This window comes from Venturia canescens, chromosome 9, assembly GCF_019457755.1.
Source record: "Venturia canescens isolate UGA chromosome 9, ASM1945775v1, whole genome shotgun sequence".
NCBI classification, from domain to species: domain Eukaryota; kingdom Metazoa; phylum Arthropoda; class Insecta; order Hymenoptera; family Ichneumonidae; genus Venturia; species Venturia canescens.
Genome location: NC_057429.1, coordinates 19,524,372 through 19,542,691, shown reverse-complemented (window position 1 = coordinate 19,542,691; position 18,320 = coordinate 19,524,372). Strand labels below are relative to the sequence as shown.

The 18,320-nt window shown below is 36.1% G+C and overlaps 3 protein-coding genes across 10 annotated transcripts; 1 reads left to right on the top strand and 2 right to left on the bottom strand.

Annotated features, from left to right (window-relative positions):
* Positions 1-930: 930 nt before the first annotated feature.
* Eb1 (microtubule-associated protein RP/EB family member 1) lies at positions 931-11,892 on the bottom strand. 7 transcript variants are annotated; one of them, XR_006261945.1, is made up of 8 exons: positions 11,224-11,884; positions 9,628-9,910; positions 7,712-7,943; positions 7,078-7,134; positions 6,097-6,188; positions 5,730-5,885; positions 5,278-5,373; positions 931-3,474 (listed from the first exon to the last, which is right to left on the bottom strand). XR_006261945.1 is itself a non-coding variant. In XM_043427854.1 (8 exons), exons 2-7 carry the CDS (start codon positions 9,892-9,894, stop codon positions 5,332-5,334), a joined length of 846 nt encoding a protein of 281 aa, XP_043283789.1. In that variant the 5' UTR covers positions 9,895-9,910; positions 11,224-11,885; the 3' UTR covers positions 931-3,474; positions 5,294-5,331. The 7 variants fall into 7 exon arrangements, 6 of the variants coding, with proteins under 6 accessions (XP_043283789.1, XP_043283791.1, XP_043283787.1 ...); XM_043427854.1 differs by having other exon boundaries at positions 5,294-5,373; positions 11,224-11,885; XM_043427856.1 differs by lacking the exon at positions 5,278-5,373 and adding an exon at positions 10,455-10,525 and having other exon boundaries at positions 11,224-11,457.
* A 602-nt stretch (positions 11,893-12,494) lies between these two features.
* On the bottom strand, positions 12,495-14,200 carry LOC122415596 (uncharacterized). Its single transcript, XM_043427858.1, has 3 exons — positions 14,111-14,200; positions 13,355-13,708; positions 12,495-13,030 (listed from the first exon to the last, which is right to left on the bottom strand). Exons 2-3 carry the CDS (start codon positions 13,521-13,523, stop codon positions 12,594-12,596), a joined length of 606 nt encoding a protein of 201 aa, XP_043283793.1. The 5' UTR covers positions 13,524-13,708; positions 14,111-14,200; the 3' UTR covers positions 12,495-12,593.
* An 80-nt stretch (positions 14,201-14,280) lies between these two features.
* Positions 14,281-17,843, top strand: Dus2 (Dihydrouridine synthase 2). 2 transcript variants are annotated; one of them, XM_043427849.1, is made up of 5 exons: positions 14,281-14,587; positions 15,184-15,524; positions 15,967-16,385; positions 16,727-17,065; positions 17,601-17,843. In XM_043427849.1, the coding sequence occupies exons 1-5, from the start codon at positions 14,416-14,418 to the stop codon at positions 17,758-17,760; spliced, it is 1,431 nt and encodes a 476-aa protein (XP_043283784.1). In that variant the 5' UTR covers positions 14,281-14,415; the 3' UTR covers positions 17,761-17,843. The 2 variants fall into 2 exon arrangements, with proteins under 2 accessions (XP_043283784.1, XP_043283785.1); XM_043427850.1 differs by lacking the exon at positions 14,281-14,587 and adding an exon at positions 14,723-14,869.
* Positions 17,844-18,320: the final 477 nt, after the last annotated feature.

Genomic DNA, 18,320 nt, shown 5'->3' with positions numbered 1-18,320 from the left:
ACTACTCGGGGCCATTCGCAGCCACAACTTTGGGCAATTACACTTTGCATGCCCAGGTCGTGGGTGGCCTTGCGGTAACGTTCCTTCGTTTCGTCCATGTGAACATTGAACAATTCTTCGTACTTGATTCGCAGAAATTCTGGCACCAAATTCGCTATGTTGTTCGCCCATTCCTGTAAGCAAAGAATAAAAGTTTGAAATACAATTTTTTAGGAGAAAAAAATAATTTTTTTTGCCATTTCCAATAACGAGTAATTACATTTTATAATCTTTCTTACCTCGGTAAGTTCAACCGTTGGTAATCGTTCAGCAAATTTTTGCATCTTGTCAAAATGGAAACCCTGAGGTGGCCCTAAATCGCACTCGAACGCAGATTTATATTTGGCCCTATTTCTGAATTGTTTAATTTTCGTTTTGGTCGCGGCCAATTCCAACATTTCATGTATTTCTTCGGCACGTATCTGCGTTGGAAAAAAATGTATTAACTTTTCGTCATATCGAAGAAATGATTTTCGATCTTCCTTCTAAATTCGCTCGAATACCTCGTCCAGGTGGAATTTGCACAAAGGATGATTCTTTTCTTTGTCCAAATTAAATTCCGTGCCATCTGGAATCGAAGGTAAATCTCGTATCTTCGTTGTACCGTACAAAAGATCATAAAATTCTGCCATTTTTCAAAATAACCTTTCCCCTCGATATTTCAGGCGAGAGTTCAATTTATTCGTTGCTCAACCGTCGAGACGCGAAGTTTGCTTTGCAAATCCAATTGCCGACGTTCTTTTTTTCTCGTGCATTAGCATTTTGATATATATTCGTTTTCCGCGCTCGACGAGTTAATTTCTCGGAATTTCGATATTCTTTTGACATTCATTTGTAAAGGATCACAAACTCCATCCTTAAAAGTAAATAAAAAGTCGATTTACGTTCTCGTGATTGCTGTACATTTTTTTTATTCATTTACAAGCGATTACACAGTGGTACTCACAAGATTGAGAGATTATTTTCTATCATATTTTTATTTTAGCGTAGACAAACATACTTTGCATATTTGCCGTGTAAAATTCAAAATAAAATTTAGCAGTCGAGTGTTAGGTTAATTTTCAAAGAGAAACGCTAAGTTAATTCAAGTGGCTAAGACGTTTTGAGGTAAAATCAAAAAGTATCTTGAGGAACAAACAACCGGATGTGACTTTATCGAAAGTTTATTACATCGTGAAAAGAAAAGGAACGAAAAGGATAAATCCTCGGCTACTTATCAGTCAATAAAAATAATTTCAATCAAATAAAGTTCGCAAGGTGGTTTTGACAGTACGTAAGAAAAATTGTAAGTCGACAGGAATATATTTCCAGTTACGATTTCACTCAATCGACATGAATCTTGAACTTTTTTTTCATTATTTTTCTCCATTTCTCCAATCACGATATTACACAAGATTTTCCCATCGATAAACACTCTGCTTGATAATCATTATGAAAAAAAAGCAACAAACAGACAAAGAGTTCGACAAATGCAAAGTTAGCACTCCCTCAATTCTCTCATTCGTTAAACTTTCTCACCAGCTCTACTACGCACTCGCTCTTTCTAATATAGTATCACTAATTTTTCAACTCTTTTCATGTTTATTTCTGTTTCTCCATTTTTTCCATCAACGTTTGTCTTCTCTTCAAAGGCGAAAGTATTGGCGTACCATTATTCCAGGAATAAGTGGAACAGGGTTGTATCTTCGTACTTGAGGTGACCTCACTTTCTCGGGCAATCTCGAATGGCGATAAATTCACACGGCAAATCTAATCGACAACAACAAACTCGAAAATCGAAGATTCGGACTGAATTTCTTTTTTCAATTTGGAAAAATAATTTTAGCCATGACGCTGCATTAAAATGTAACGAAGAAACGTTTAAACAAACTTCAAATTACAACGCCCAATGTTATGAAATATTTTTCGAACCTTTGTTCCGAAAAAATATTTTTTCACTTCATTTCGAAAATTTGTAATCGCAATGTTCGAATCTTTGAAAAAACATTCGCCTCCGAATTATTGTGTTAAACTATTCTGAACCAAACGCGTTTCCTTCAATGAGAAAATAAAAAAAAAAAAAACAAGATAAAAGTTTGTGCTTGAGAACGTTCTTCTCCTCTATATTTTAACGAACTCCGAAGACGATATTGGGAGAAATCACGTATTCGAATAATATCTATTTTAATATCGTTGTTTCAATCATTTTTACGATTAAAGCCCAGCTCAATGTGTATGTGTGTTGTGTGCATCAGCGAGTGTGATGAGACGCAATGGTCTGGTCGTTCAATAAATCAATGAGTTTACTTGAGCAAAGCGAAAAAACAGAAAAGAAACTGACCAGAATCACGAAAATCATGTGGGGAAACACGCAATACCGCGTTTTTAGGTGAATATTTTGGTGAACATTTTACGATTAGAAATAAAATCAATCAATCATCGAGAACACTCAGCAATTAACGTAGATTTAGTTTTTTTTGTATTTTTTTTTTTAATATCTTTAAATGGATTGTGTCAAATAACAGTAGGTAAAAAAAAGAGTAAAAATCAACACGATATTAATTTCAGTGAGACTTCGCTGGCCAAGAATTTAACAAATCGAATCAGTCGTATTAATTGATCGAAACCCTACGATCTTCTTAATTTAGTTGTAATTATTTTTTTTTTTTTTAGTTTTTCAAAAAGTTTCGTGGGACGCAGAAAGAGGAAATAGTTTATAGAAATGAGCGACGAGCGTCTGATTAATTCAAATTTTTCGTTCGCTTTTTTCCATTATTATAACGCAATTAAAACGAAACAAGTCGACTTGTAAAAGCGAATGTTCGAGTTTTCTCGACTTGACGAAAGATCACGTTAACTGTAGTCTATAAATCAACGTAACGCGAAAATGAAAGTTTCAATTACGATAAGCCGTACATTACAATTATTTATTTAAATCGGTTATAAAAAATAATAATAATAATAAATGTAACACTTGATTTATTGCGATTTGCGTATTTTGTTCGACATGTTAGAACAAATTCGAACAGACGGAATAGAATTGGAACTAAAATGAAATGAGTATAAATATTTTGTTAAAAATTTCGAACAATTTTGGATGCTTGAAAAATGTTTAGAGTTGTTTTTTTTCTCATAATTCTCGTTTCGCTAATCCGGATCGTAATGTTTTTTTGTTTTTTTTTTTTACGGAGGTCGATAAGACAAGGATTTTTTTTCAATCGTGCACACTAATTTAGAATGTATTGCGAGGATAAAGGACGGAAAGGAGTGAAGGGAAAAAGGATACTGGCCCACGAACTTAGTGAACACCAACTTGAAATAATATTTCTCCATATGATCTTGATGTTGAAACTTTGATTGTACAATGTATGGATAACGGTGTAGAGGTTAATATTGCTCTTCGTCGTCCGGTGCGAGGCCGTCGCCTTCCAATTCTTCCGGTGGGGCGAAACCATCCTGAAACACACGTATTCAACGATCACATACTCCAAATAATTACAACATCCATTATTGTTCATCGACATTTGACCCTTACCACGAATCCCAATTAAAACAATAATTATCAACTATCGTTAATCAACAATTAACATTTTGAATACTTTTCTCAAGTGACTCTAAAGTTTGCATCATTGGAATGCAATGAATCTCCGGTTATTCAATTTTCTCAAAATTCTTTTCAAGAACTCCGAATTGCGTTTAAAAAAAACTATTCGATACAATTTTCGTGGTAAATACTTCGTCAAGCTTCAAATATGCAAACTTTTACATTGTTGTTGCTCAATGACAATACAGCTATTTGGACTGAGAACTAAACATTTTTCGAGACAACACAATGAGTAATTCGTTTCACCTTTTTCCAATTAAAACTAATACGATTTTATGGTAATACATTTTCAAAAATTATTTCGAGGACGGACATATCACTTTTGGAATAATTGGTGAGGAGCTGTGGATGGAAAATGGCGTCTGTTGGGAACCGAGCCGATAAATGCAAAAACTTTTTTTTTCTGTTATGAAGTGTTGAAGATCCATTGAGCGTTCAAATATAAAGTTGGCAGAAGACCACGATTCGTAGATTAAATTTTCATTCATTTTTCCTGCGTTCTCCCCACTTTTTGTTCGCTCTTTGCTTTCTCGTGTGGCAGGAATGAATCGAATAAATCAATGCGATGACAATAGTTATAAGAAAAAAAGAACGAAAACATTCGTGTGAATCAGAAAGCAAACGTGTGATGGAAAATTGTGAAAAATGATAACAGAAGCGTGTGAATTGACATAAATTTAACGAGACAAGTGATTGTTTGTAACACGTCACAAAGTTCCTGTAGAAATAAAGTAAAAACGTGCAATTATAATTATCATTGATTGTAAATCTTTCATGGAGATCGGCCCTAAAAGGAAAAACAGAGTAATTATTGCAGCTCAATTGTCATTTCGTAAATGAGAAAGGATAGAAAAGTGAAGTCAGATGCATTTTCACGATGGATCCCAATTTCTTACACCAGCTACTGCCCTGCTAATTCCTCACTTGGACGTGACATTACGTAAATACATACTGCGAATCTACTATCATTTTTTCTTTTTAAATACAGAACAATTAGGCGACCTAATAATCGTGTAAATTTTGAATTTTCTGGAGTTGTATACCAACACAATGGAAATAATGAATACGGTTGTTCTGCTGAAGGATTCCTCGCTGGTTTCTTCAAAATCAGGTGATAAAACAAACAAACAAGCCCTGATGAAGATTCGACAATTTGATTGTTAATGATAAATGTTTAAAAGATTATCACAATAGCTCTGCGATTTTGCTCTCAATATTTGTTTTTACAAAGGACTGCAATACGTGAATAAAATGGTTCTGTCAGGTAATTTTGTACCCTAAAAGTTTAGAGTTGGTGCCCAAAATCAGCGAACTTCCATCAATTGGTGAACAGATTAAAATTGTGTAAAGAAGGTGCAAAAAAGGATCTGTGTACCTGCCAACCCAGTGACATTGAGAAAGAATGAATAAATTTGTCGTTTGCACGATGGTCCCAACAAAAAAAATCTAATTAAAAGTAGTGATGGATAGGAGAAGGCATTTTTTCAAGTGGACATCGCATTTTTCAGACACATCGTTCGCATCGCCAGGACCAAAAATGTGTATTAAATTAAAGTTCGAAAACCGCCCTGAGAATAAATAAACAATTACACAGAAAGAAATCTCGAGCATGAGACAACCCAAACGTCTTGCCGTGTGTCTACCAATCATGTTACCTTAATTAGATCGAACCTTGTATGGAAATGAAAGATATGAACCAAGGAGAGATGTTAAAAGGTCTGTTCTTCTTCCTCCACGCCATTTCCATTCTCCTGAAATCATTACAGCGTCAACAAATCTCGCGCGAGGCGAGACACCGAGAAATTTTCCAATAACGGCGTTGCTTCCATTTTTCCCATCGATCATTTTTCTCATTAAAGGAAAAGATTAAAAAAAAAAGAAACAAGAATCGAAACGGTCGTCATTTTTCGCGAAAATTCCGAAATATTAGATTTCTTTTATTCCGAAATAACGAACCTCGCGTGGGTCCGAGTTGCTTGGTTAATTTTGTCTTTTATCTACACTTTCATCAGTAGGTTTATGCGTGTCGTGGACAAAAATTTTGCATCTGTACAGAGTGCTGGTGTGTCGGTGAGAAAATATGGTCTTGTAACTATTTTATAATTACCTCAGTCGCGTAAAGGACCTCCAATATCTTTTGTACAATTGGCGGCTGATCGCCGTTGTCGCAGTCTTGACACATGACTTCGATGTCTCGCAATTTTCCGAAATAGAAATCTCTCTCCTTTTCCAGGCCATCGATTCCGATCTTGAGTTCCGTTACCTGCACAATTATGTAATTTATCAATATTCTGTTCAAGTTTAAATGAATTTCGAAAGTCAAAATAGAGAACGAGATTCAAATGGGTCATTTTCATGTATACCAACTATCTGTGAATTCTTTTAAAAGCTTTTCATTTGACTTGGTGACTCATTAAAAAGTGAATGTTAAATTTTAACTGAAATTCAATGATTTTCGTCTTTTTCCTACGAACCTGTGCGCTAAGCTCTTCGACTTTTCCATTGTCACCACGGTTTCCAATTCCTCCTGTTCTTGGCGTCGGACGACTTGGTTGAATTTTATTGACTGTATGAAGAAAATAATGATTGTGTTATTTAAAATATCTTTCAATTATACGAACACTTGTGCACGCAAGTGCGAATAATTTTCATGTTTCTAATTGCGTATTTACATGCACGAAAAACTATTCACAACTCTTTCAAGTGCTGTTTTCAACCATTCTTTTGTTTTCAAGAACACCTTTACTTCTGAATTCAATAAAAAAAAGTAATTGTTTCACTAATCTGAAGTCTACTTTTTTAGGAAGAAAAAAATAACTTCTTTGGGAGGAAAATATATTCATTTTCTGTTAAAAACGATCAACAAATTAAGAATCGTGATCAATTGATCGATGAGTGCAAATTTCTTCTGTTTACTTTCGAAGACAGTGGAGAGATGTTCTTATGAAGATTGAATACAGAAGCAGCGAAGCCAAATTCGTACGTGCAAAAGGCGTGTGAAAGCATCTTAAAATTGAAACACAATGAATAACAAGAAAAATGCGCGAAATGATAATTTCTGTGAGTGTGTGAAGCAGAGGAAACAGTGAGAGTGCGACAAAAAGAATTATCTAAAAATAATTACCATTGCATCAAACGATTCAAGGCCACTACATTAAAGCACAGTGATTGAATTTTGGCTAATACAGACATTCGTTAAAACGAACAAATATGAAAATATTATAGGCAAAAATAGAACGAAGAAATGAAAGAAAGGAGTAAAAAATCGAAAGAGTTTCAAGTTTTAGTAAAATGGTTAAATAAATATTGAAAGTTGTAGACTCGCCTCATTTCCCCGATATTCAATAAATGGAGAATAGGCAAAGACTTTGATGTTTTTACAAATTGACAAAAGAAACAAGTCAGGCACGAGCGCAAAATGGCAACAAAACAAAAAAAACATAAAAAATAATTACTAGTTTTGCCTACGGACTTCATTGTAGGCGCGTGGGTAGGAGATTCGGGACCCTCACCTATGGGGAATATATCGTATTCCGTCAATGTGATACATGTTTAAGCGATTGTCGACAATTTCTTTGTTTTTTTTTTCAACTCCATTACACCTGCTGTGCGTATGAAATGTTTTTTTGCTTTCGTATGTACAACGATCCTATCTGCAGACGAATCTCACAAGGATATGGCGAGAGCTTTATATACACACACACACAATTTGACATGGCTAAAAAACGTGTCTTTGAATCGTTAATCGCTCCTGTCGCGTAGTCACGAAGAAACATTTAGAATCAAATATTTTCTATCCCAAACGTGACAAAATATTCTTCTCCCAGACTTCAATATAAAAAACAGAATAATTTCAACACATTCGAAAAAAATGAAGTGAATTGCTGGAACCAAATAAAAATTTTGATTCTTCTCGAGCGGACGTTAGTAAGCTAGAATCAATGTCTATGCGGTGGATAACAATCAAGTTCGCATTGTTTTTGGTTGTTTCATTTCGAATTCTCAGCAAATGAATGAATCAATGTTTTCTTTGTCTCATAAAAATTTGAGTAACCGCTTCGAAAATTAAAATTAAAATAAAAAAAATACCGGCACGAGGAACGGGCCGAGCGGGAGGTTCACGTGGCGAGGGTCGTTTCATCATGCCTCCGCCCCGCGGAGCATTATTTCCACCACTTCCCATTGCTTCACCGTTTCGCATCGCGAGAGCATCGTAAGGCTCGCTTCCTGAGTAGTTAGCGTCGAAAAATTTCTTGAACCATTGCAAAAATTCAAAGTTGTCTTGGAATCGCCCTTTTACGAGCCTATCAATCGGTACGATCTGAAAACGACGAATGAAACAGAAAAAAAGCAAAATGTGCAACTGAATATCAAAGAAGCAATAATGGAAACATAAGTCATAACGATAACAATAACAATTGTAATTTGCCTGAAATAAAAAAACAAATGGCACATGTTTCGAATGGTAACAGCGATAAATAAACACACTGTGCGGGTCAACATTCGTAGCATCCTTTTTTGTGTCTACCGGGTGAAAAAGAGAGAACTGTTCTTTAGTTGAAGGATTCTTAGTACCTTTGTCGACTGACAGAAATAAACGATTGCAGTTTTGAAAAACTATGAGCCCTAGGCAACAAAAATCTTGAATTTTTGAAATTGAAGCACTAGTGCTTAAAATTTTTTGTCAAGATCATTTTTAGAAAGAAATATCGAAGCTAAGCAACCTTGATGAGAAGCACATCAAATTTTAATAATACAGTGCTCACGTTTGGATAGTTTGAAAGCAAATGGGATCGAACTATTTTACTGAATATTCATCATCTCTTTGACATTTCGTAATAAATTCCACTAGAAAAGCAATTTTTGAAGAGAAAGTTCATAGTTTTGATGCTATACAGTTCTTAAATAAAAATCTGAGTGATACAATAAAAACATAGTGCACTCCAACTATGCAAATATTCTGACAACCGATACACGAGTCTAAAATTCGTGCGACGAGCAAGCATTTCGATGTGAAAACACTGCCTAGAAAGTAGGAGAGAAAAAAGAAGAAACAAAACATTGAATACACTCTGAGAAAGATACCCTGCGTCGCAGGCTGCCGAGGCATAATATTACGCTGTTGAATTTGTTTGGGTTGCATCGGGGCTGGCTGTTTAGCTTGAGTCGGCAGAGGTACCAATTGTGGATTGGACAAATTGTGACAGCCATCGACACCCGAACCTAATGGTATTCGACCACGCGCCTCAAAAGCGTCGTACTCGACCCCATCATAATTAGCGTCAAAGAATTTTTTGAACCATTGTAAAAATTCAAAGTTGTCTTGGAAACGTCCCTTTATCAATTTGTCCACTGGAATAACCTGAGTAATGTATGTAAATCATTTCCTCTATAAAGCTTCCCTGTAATTGAGGATTTTGTAAACAAAAACCGTGAATATCGAGTGGGTTTTGGTTACTACTATTTTGACTTTGACTGTTCTCTTGTGTTCACTTAAATTATATCGAAATCTGAATCATGAATTAGACATAAATACAAATATGAAGTTTTTAGATTGGGCAAATGATTTTATTTTCTATATTCTATAATAGGGCCTTGTCATTGTTGACCTTGTTTCTGAAAAATACTGAATGAACGTAAAAAATAGGAAAGAAATTAATTCAAATCTTATAATACAATATATTCTCGTATTTTTGGAAAAGAAATGTTGAAGTACAAAATTGATTATGGAGAAGTACAATTTGATAGGCTCTGAAGGAGAAAAGGAAGTTTTTCTTAAAATTTGCATCACTGAAATGCAACAAAAATTTATTTTGTTCCCTCAAAAAATCCCCCTAAAGATTATAGCTCACTCAAACAGTCGAGTGACAAAAACTGTTTTCTTTGACTCAAAAATTAAATGGCAAGTACATTTATGAAAGTTTAAAAATTGACACATCAAGGAATTAAAAAACAAGCTTTGTCACTCTCCAATTCCACAATTTGTAATACTGTTGAAAATTTACCTTATCGACGTTCATTTTTTTGAATCCGCCTTGTAAAATTTTGAAATTCTGTATGTATTCGTGTTCGAGATTTGTCCTGAACTTGACACGTTTGAGGGGGACACTGCCAGGGAACAACATATCCATGAACTGACAATAGACTGCTCCAGTGCAGAGTTCCTCGATTTTGGTGAAAGACGATTGCAGACAATCGTTGACCCATGCCAGCATGTCATGGCGACTTAGATTATCCGTTGTCACATTGGTCGCGTAAACGTTGACCGCCATGTTGATTAAAAAGTTTCTACAAATAAAAATCCATTGCTTATCCATTTCGTCAGAATATTTTTCATATAAAATTTTTTTATGTAAAAATTGCGATATGAATTTGATGAAATCCTCTATGTGGAAAGCGATTAGTGCAGAAACAAAATAATACGATTTTGGTTTGTTTTTAAAAAATTGCGAATTCCGGGAAAACTTTTCCACAGGGTTTAGTGGAAGAAAAAAAAATTTCGAGAATGGGAAAGATCGTTACGAACGAATACCGAAACTTCCATTTGAGGTTAATAACGATAATAAAAGAAAATGAGGCGCTATAAATATCCTACTTTGTTCGGAGTTTATTAGAACGAAGAATGTCTATCACAATTCACGCAACGATGATAAATACCGGTAAAAAAAAGATACCGGCGAAGAAAAGGGGGACAAAAAGTGGGCAACAAAAGTTGTATTTTTTCACATGAAAAAGTAAAAACAGCCAATTCCTAAAATTATTTCACAATTTTTCATGTTTTAACAAAACAACGAAAACACGAAGCTGGGGAAAAAGACAGAAGAATTCTTACCGATGTTCCGAGTCTGAAACGCACAGGAGTGCTTCTCTCGCACGTTTATCACGAGAGAGCCTCGCAAATACCTAAGCCAAAAAAAGGACACGGGGAATATTTCGAACTTTTGAAGACGCACAACGTGTTATAAAAGGCCGCTCGACCTGGGATTTCGTTAGTGTTCTAAGAATGTTAAAATATACGAAAGAGCGAGACAGAACACTGAATATTTGCTCCAATTTCCCGACAATTTGGTACCGAAAATGCGAATGACAAAAATGCAAATTCCCGACAAGCAAAATCTGTCCCTCGCGCGACAAAAGCGTAAACTAACCATCAAATTTTCTTATCGACTCTGTGCCGTTTATTACTGCGAAGATGTTATCATTATAATTTTATATACATTTTTTTCAATTACCCTGAATGATTAAGTTTGTGCGTAAATCAGCACTCGATGAATTTATGATGGAATCACCGGTTACGATTTCGATTCCGAGAGGTTATAATTCGTGTCCAAAAAATTCAAACACATGGAAGGGGGCTGAACGAGTTAAGCTCGAAAGTTCTAAACGCACATAATTCGGGAAAGGAAGAATTTCCGTTGTGAAATGAAAAGTACATGCGAAAAAGGGAGGGAAAAATCGGCGTTTTTCTAATAGCGGCTACCGTTTTTTTCGCTCATCTTTGTTGGAGAGTGTTGGGGACTTTAGGGTGAAAATAAAAAGGAAGAAAGCGTTTAGGAATTTTTTGGGAACAGACAGAGAAAAGAGCAAAGTAAACGACTTACCAAATAGGGACGAGCGGAGAACCTAACAAACGGGAGTGGTTCGCACAGCGCGCACGTAGACCCTCGTCCTCGATGACAAACGTGCTGGACACGATCGTTCAAACGCTGCTCGAGCTGCTCACACACATACAAGCCCGCATACACAAACAGACGGGCGGGAACGTCGAAGAAATAAGGGTAACGGTTTATGGCGTTGGTGATCGGACGAGAAGTTCCCTTCTCTAATCCTGATTTTCATTAATCGCTAATAATGTTTTCGACTCAGCGGCGATAATCATAAAGTAATTTCGCTCAAAATCTTGTAATATTTGTAACGAAATCGATAATGTGTGCTCGGGTTATCGATTGTTTCACACAATTTATTTTTTATGACGACGATGAATTCGCAACCGCGGGGAAAGTTTGCCAACGAAAATTTTTATCACTATCTGTCAATTCGGTTTGTGTATTCACGTCTATGTGTGTAAGTGTGTGTTTCACAGAGTGCAGTATACTGTCCCGTCCCGTGCAAATTCCAAGACGCTTCGGCTCAACTCGCAAATTTTCGTGCACACAAACGGTTCCTTTAGCTCGCAAAACTGACAACAGCGCCGCTTTCTTTTGATTTTCAAAATTACCAACATTTATCCTCTCCAATCGAACATTGAGCTCATTATCAAACTAACTTTTCATTGGATGAATCACTCTGAAAGTGAAAGAGCGTGTGAAAGAGAAAACAAAGAAGAAAGCGATAGTAGCGCCAGCGCCTCTTCTCACGTCAGGTTAGATCGGTTTTTTGTTGTGATCAACTCATGTTGCTAACCAAAAGTTCGAAGGGGCTCTATACTTGAAACTCAATTACGGCATGAACACGGCAATACAAATGTTTGAGAACAAAATAATCCATAATTAATAATATTTATAACCTCATAAATATAATTTAAAGTCTATGAAAGAAATGAAACAAAAATTACGCAAAATTCGAAAAATAATGTCCACCAAAATGAACAGAAAAAAGATTTGTCCCATAAATATTCAATTTTAGTATTTCTGTTTTAAAGATTTGGATTTTGTTTATTTTGCACTTGAAATATACCAATATAAAGTAATAATAATTTCAAGCAATGACGAATCCGTCTCTCCCATAAATAATCGCTTGCAATGTTTCAAAATTCGAATTTCATCAGAACTTAAACGAACGATGCATTCACACAAATCTTAAGTCCACGATAATTTAAGAATTTTAGGAGTTACAGCAATAATTGGGATGGCAGAATAAAAGAAAAAGACCATTTTGGATATCTCAAATTTTCTATTTCTTCCAAAGTTTTCAAGAAGACAAAGGTAATGGTAGAAGACAGGATTGACGGGGAGAAACGGAAGTTCAATTCTCACAATTCTTGAATGGTAACGAGAGCAAAAACTTCCACGAATGACATGCTGTACTGGGCAAGATCAATATAAGGCACATCGAAACGGTCACAGAGATCTTCCAGGAAGTAGCGGTCCAGAATATAAGCAGCAACGAAGCTGGTGACACTTAAATTCCCTCGTTTTAGGCAAGCAACAATAATAGTAAACAGTTGTACACCAATGACAAAATTCGTCAGTTGGAGCGTTCGGGCACGTTTTTTTTTACGTATAACTTCGTGAACTATGGGCAATATCCCCAGAGTAATAAGTAGCAATTGCCTGAGTATTTCATTCACATGGCACCGCAGTGATATTTCTGTAGCAAAAAGTGCTAGTGGCACAATCTCAATGATATTTGTCAAGCCGTCATAAATGTCTCGGAACATTCGTTTTCCTACGAGGCTCCCCGAAGTTCCTTAAACACAAAAACAATTTTATATTTTTTGAGTTCTGGTGTCCGAACCAAAAATGTTGGGATGAGTTTCAAGCTATCATAAAATCACCCAAAAAGATATTTGTCAGTCAAGAAAGTTCTTCTCTAGAGAATCTTTTACAAATAATAGTGGAGGAAAAATTCGTGAATATTCAAAATAAAGTTATATAAAATTCGATTGTAACTTTCATGATTGATGTTATTTTATTGCAGAATTACAATGAATTGGAATAAAAATTGAAAGCTTTGAAAAACTTTTTCGTTTTTGACATATTTTCATGTGATATTAAATACATTCCAACTTACCAAACGTGAAAACACCAAGAATGGAGTGGATGAGCAAAATTTGAAAAGCCCGTGCAGCCCAATCGTTCTCGTTCGAAAAAATTTTGTATGAACTTTCGATATATCGCATACAAACAAGAGTGACGGCCAATTTGAACAAATGAGCCACGAGAGTACCTGCGTTTGCCATTGTATTTTGGCGGTAGAATATGTATTTGTGTGTGTAAATGTTTGTAAATATTTGTTAATGTAAAAGTCTTTAAACAACAGTTTTTGTTCTGTATGACTAGAAACTATACGTTCAAAAAATATGTAGACCGTGGTTGTTACGTGTTACAGTACACTTCGATACGCAGTCCAGTTATGTGGATTTATCTATAAAAAATATTCGAAGTTCGAAATTTTTGAATTATTTTCGTTCAAATTTCTTGATTTGTTCCAACCGTCCCACCAACAGAGCACTCGACTTAGATATTGCTCGATCATACGGAACCGAAGATTATTTTCATCTCCTAACGATGTCATGAATAAAAAACAGTGAAGTTCGATTGTTTACGAAGAATTTTAATGTTCCCACGAATTTTAGGATACTTCTTCGGCGGACAAAGATTTTGGAAGACGTACTATTATTTTGGAAAGACAAAGTGAGGTTAACTTCGATTCACGTACGCCGGTTACCACAGTATCGAGCATTAAAGTTAATTTTGTCAGACTAAATTGAAATATTCCGTCCCGGAAAATAAGGACATAACTTGGAAGATTTGGGCGAAAATTTACCCAAGATATGACTTTTTCTTCCCTAAGCGACGTTCCGCTTTCTACTATTCTAATTCGGAATAAAACAGCGGCGTCATCCACCTGCCAAATCGCTAACTAAAATGCCATTTTGTTCCTTCGTAACATCGATTATTTCAGTATAACTGAAACTGAATGTGAGAAAATGTGGTGATAGAGTATACTGTGCCTTTTATGGTCCTTTCTTCGGAGTTTTCGGTGTTGATATTATTGTTAAAAAAGCTTGTTATTAACGATCTTAGACAAAAGATCAGGGCTTCTGAGCATCTATTCGAGTGAAACGAAAAATGGTTGAAACGAATGAAAGACTCCGTTACGATAACAAAATCATTCTCGCGCCTATGGTCCGCATTGGAACACTTCCCATGCGGCTTCTGGCTCTCGACTATGGCGCCGATATCGTCTACACCGAGGAACTTATCGACTTTAAACTGTTGCGATCCGTACGCCGAGAAAATGGTAAACTGCGTTATCTATTGAGATTTTTATATAACGGGTGTCCCCATGCAAATATTGAAATACCATAATAAAAGCTTTACAATAATATTATTGAAAATCTATTGACACATAGTTTTAGAAAAGAGTTTCCCATCTAAAAAACAGATGATTCTCTTCCTCTACTCTATTTACTTCGGAAATTAACTTAAAAAGTTGTAAATACGGTGATGAACCTCTTTTTTACGAAACGTTTGCAAAATTCGGGATATTCCTTAAGAATTTCAGAGACATGCAAGCTGACAAGTGAGATCAATTGAATTGCGCAAACCTTTTTCATTGCTCGATATAAACTATGGATGTGACGTCATGGATCTCGAATGGAGCATTTTTGTGTGACAAGTCTTTTTTCAGTATAGCGAAAACCAATTTTCCCATAATTCGTCGAATAATAATTTTTTAATACGGCAACAAGTGTTTTCGAAATAAAAATCATTGAAAATCAGTTTTGTCACGAAAAATTGGTAGAAAATAATGTTTTTCCACTCGAAAAATAAACGACTTCCTCGATAAATTTGATAAATAAGTGTAAATAATAAAATTATTTTTCGAAAAAATAGATGTTTTGGGCACGATCGATTATGTGGATCGTACTGACGGGACGATCGTCTTTCGCACGTGCAACCGTGAACGAGATCGCGTGGTTTTGCAACTGGGTACGAGCGACGCTGGAAGAGCCCTAAAAGTGGGAAAGATGGTTGAGAACGATGTTGCTGGAATTGACATTAACATGGGATGTCCAAAAAAATTTTCCATCAACGGTGGAATGGGTGCCGCACTTCTGAAGGATTCGGAGAAGGCCAAAGCAATTCTGAAAACGTTGGTCGACGCTCTCAGCATTCCCGTTACTTGTAAAATACGAGTATTTTCAGATGTCAACAAAACTCTCGATCTCTGCGACGTAATAATTTCCTAAATTTCTAATTCAGAACGAAAATCAATCGAAATAAGTTCACTTCCATGATCAAGTTCGAATTTCGACTAAACAGAAATTTGGTTGTTTGAACTTCGGTACAATCGCTTGACATAGAAGCTCGGAAAATTGTCTGGGTCTTACAGACCCAAATTAGTAAGCGTCGAGGCTAAAAATTGCGAGAGTATCTGATCTCGCGAGGTCCAAACGATCCCCACATTTTGACAGTGAAAAATTCAAACTTTTCTAAATTCGAATTTCAATTGTTTCACTTAAATATTATAACAACTGTAAATAAGAAAATTTTTTGCGAGAAATTCATTTGAAAATTTTCCAAAAGAATGCAATTCTCGTGAGCTCAGTTCGAACGATTCGTTCTTCTTGACCGTGGTTCTTATAACGACATTTGAATTTTTCTATGCCGACGAAGGTCCTCGTCTCTTCTGGAATATCAGCGATAACGGTGCACGGTAGAACGGTCGACGAGCGACCCCAACATCCCAATCGCAACGAAACGATCAGCAGAATTGCAAAGCATCTGAAGATTCCTGTGATCGCGAATGGCGGCTCGAAGGACATTGAGAAACATAAAGACATTTTGAAATTCAAAGAAGACACGGGAGCCAGTAGCGTCATGCTGGCCCGAGCTGCGCAATGGAATTGCTCCATTTTTCGTAAACAAGGATTACTCCCTATGGAGGACGTCATCCAAGGCTATTTGAGATATTCTATTGATTATGACAATGCACCTTCGAATACGAAATATTGTGTGCAAAATATTATCAGAGATCTGCAGGAATCGCCACTGGGAAAAAAATTCTTGGCTACTCAGACGCTCGAACAAATCTGGTAGGAAATGAATTTTCCTTCAATCGTTAATTTCTCTGAGCAGTCGTAATTTACGCATAACAAAGCACTTGACTGAATCAGTTCCTGCGCAATACTGAATCAGGGTCAAAGAAATCACGATAACGAGTTATCAAGGGCTCGCGTGATTCTCGCTGTAATGTTGCTACGAAAATAGCACAATTCCAGAAGCTCGTGTCAGTACAGTATCGATTCCCTACAAATGGACACTCTATTGGATGCACTGAAAATAGCATTTTTTAGTATCACGATTAGGAAATCAATCAAGTAATAGAAAAATTTCTATGATTCCTGTTAATTGATTCCTGCTTTTTTTTTTACAGTGATGTTTGGGGCATGGGCGACTACTGCAGACAAAAAAGTGAAGAATTCCAGAGGAAAGGGCTCCAGGGTCGTTTCCACGTGGAACCGGCGTCGAGAGATGACGAGGAGAATGGACTGGGTACTTCGAAACGCAAGTTTGACGATGACGAATTGACAGTGATGCGGTGCGCATATTTGAAAAATAATTATTCCGCGGATGATGAACTACCGAAAACTCGATTGTATCGATGGATTCGTGAAAATAAGAAAAAAATGGCGGAATACGACACCTGGTACGAGGATAAATTGTTTCGGTCTGTCGTCACTGTTGATGGCAAAAAATATAGCTCGACATTCTGGTGAGTATTTGTTCGTACTGGAACGCCTAAATTCCAATTAGTTTCCATCTTTTTTTAGTTACTTTCACGTAGATTTAAACATTTTTTTTTCATTTATACTTTCTTCGTCCATTTTTAGCGCCTAATATATTTATTTATTTTCCTACTTTTCTCAATTACATAAACTTTCGTTTTTTTCATTTTTACTGTGACTTTTGAAATAACTCGCAAACTCTCTTACGACGAGATCAACGTTTCCATCCAAAATGGGCTCTCGCGTATTCGGACTTTTCGTTTTGGAATAAATTAGCAGCTTTCTTCGTTAGGTATCAATTCACGACTTTAGTCGTACTCTTGAATTCTTCTCCAAGTTCTAATTGATCTGATTGCACAGCTCACAACTTTCATTTTCTATTCCTCGTTCTTTACCTCATAAAAATAACGAGACCCAAGAGCCCATCGCGTCTCATTTTTTCTGAGACTTTCTTTTCATTACTTAATTCCCAATTATTTTTCACAAAATTGTTATCCAATAAAAAATGTTTTATGCACACAGGGAAAAAAATAAAAAGTGGGCCGAACAAGGAGCTGCTCTCGTCTGCTTGTGCGCATTGAATATTATTGACAAAGAAACTCTGCGAAAAAGTGGGAACCTGCTTGGATCCGATTGCAATGAAGCAAATGCCTTGATTGCAAAAAAACAAAAATCCACGTGACTTGGAGCAGCGTTGTAAATCCCTTGGCAAAAAATTCTATTTTCAATAAACAAACATCTGATCGTGTTAACTATTTTCCGAAACTTTCCATTCTCGTTTTTCATTTTTTGCCTGCCTCCCCGAAAGAATGTACAAATCTGCATTCGAAAAAATCGACCGAGCTCGGAGGTAAAAGTTGCACAATTCGAAAATTTCCTCGTCGTAGTTTGCACGTCACTGTCAGAGGTTCATTGCGATTCGTAAACTGTAAACTCGTGCAGTAAAAAATATTCGAAATTGCGCTCATGAATTCATTCGAACCCGTAAATATTCTTTTTTGCTTCACTAATTTTGATAAATTTATGAAATTATGGAAATGCTGTGACAGTATTTAGGTCGTAGAGTTATTCGAAAGGTACGATGAGCCATTAAGTAAGATGTCAGATAATATTTCTTTAATGGATTCTACGTGCAGTTTGCTCGACTCGCCATCATACAGTGCTTGCAGTGCTTCGTAATTATCTTAGATAATTGCCAGTGATTAATATCGATTGATAAAAGTGGCGCGTGTTTCAGGTGCC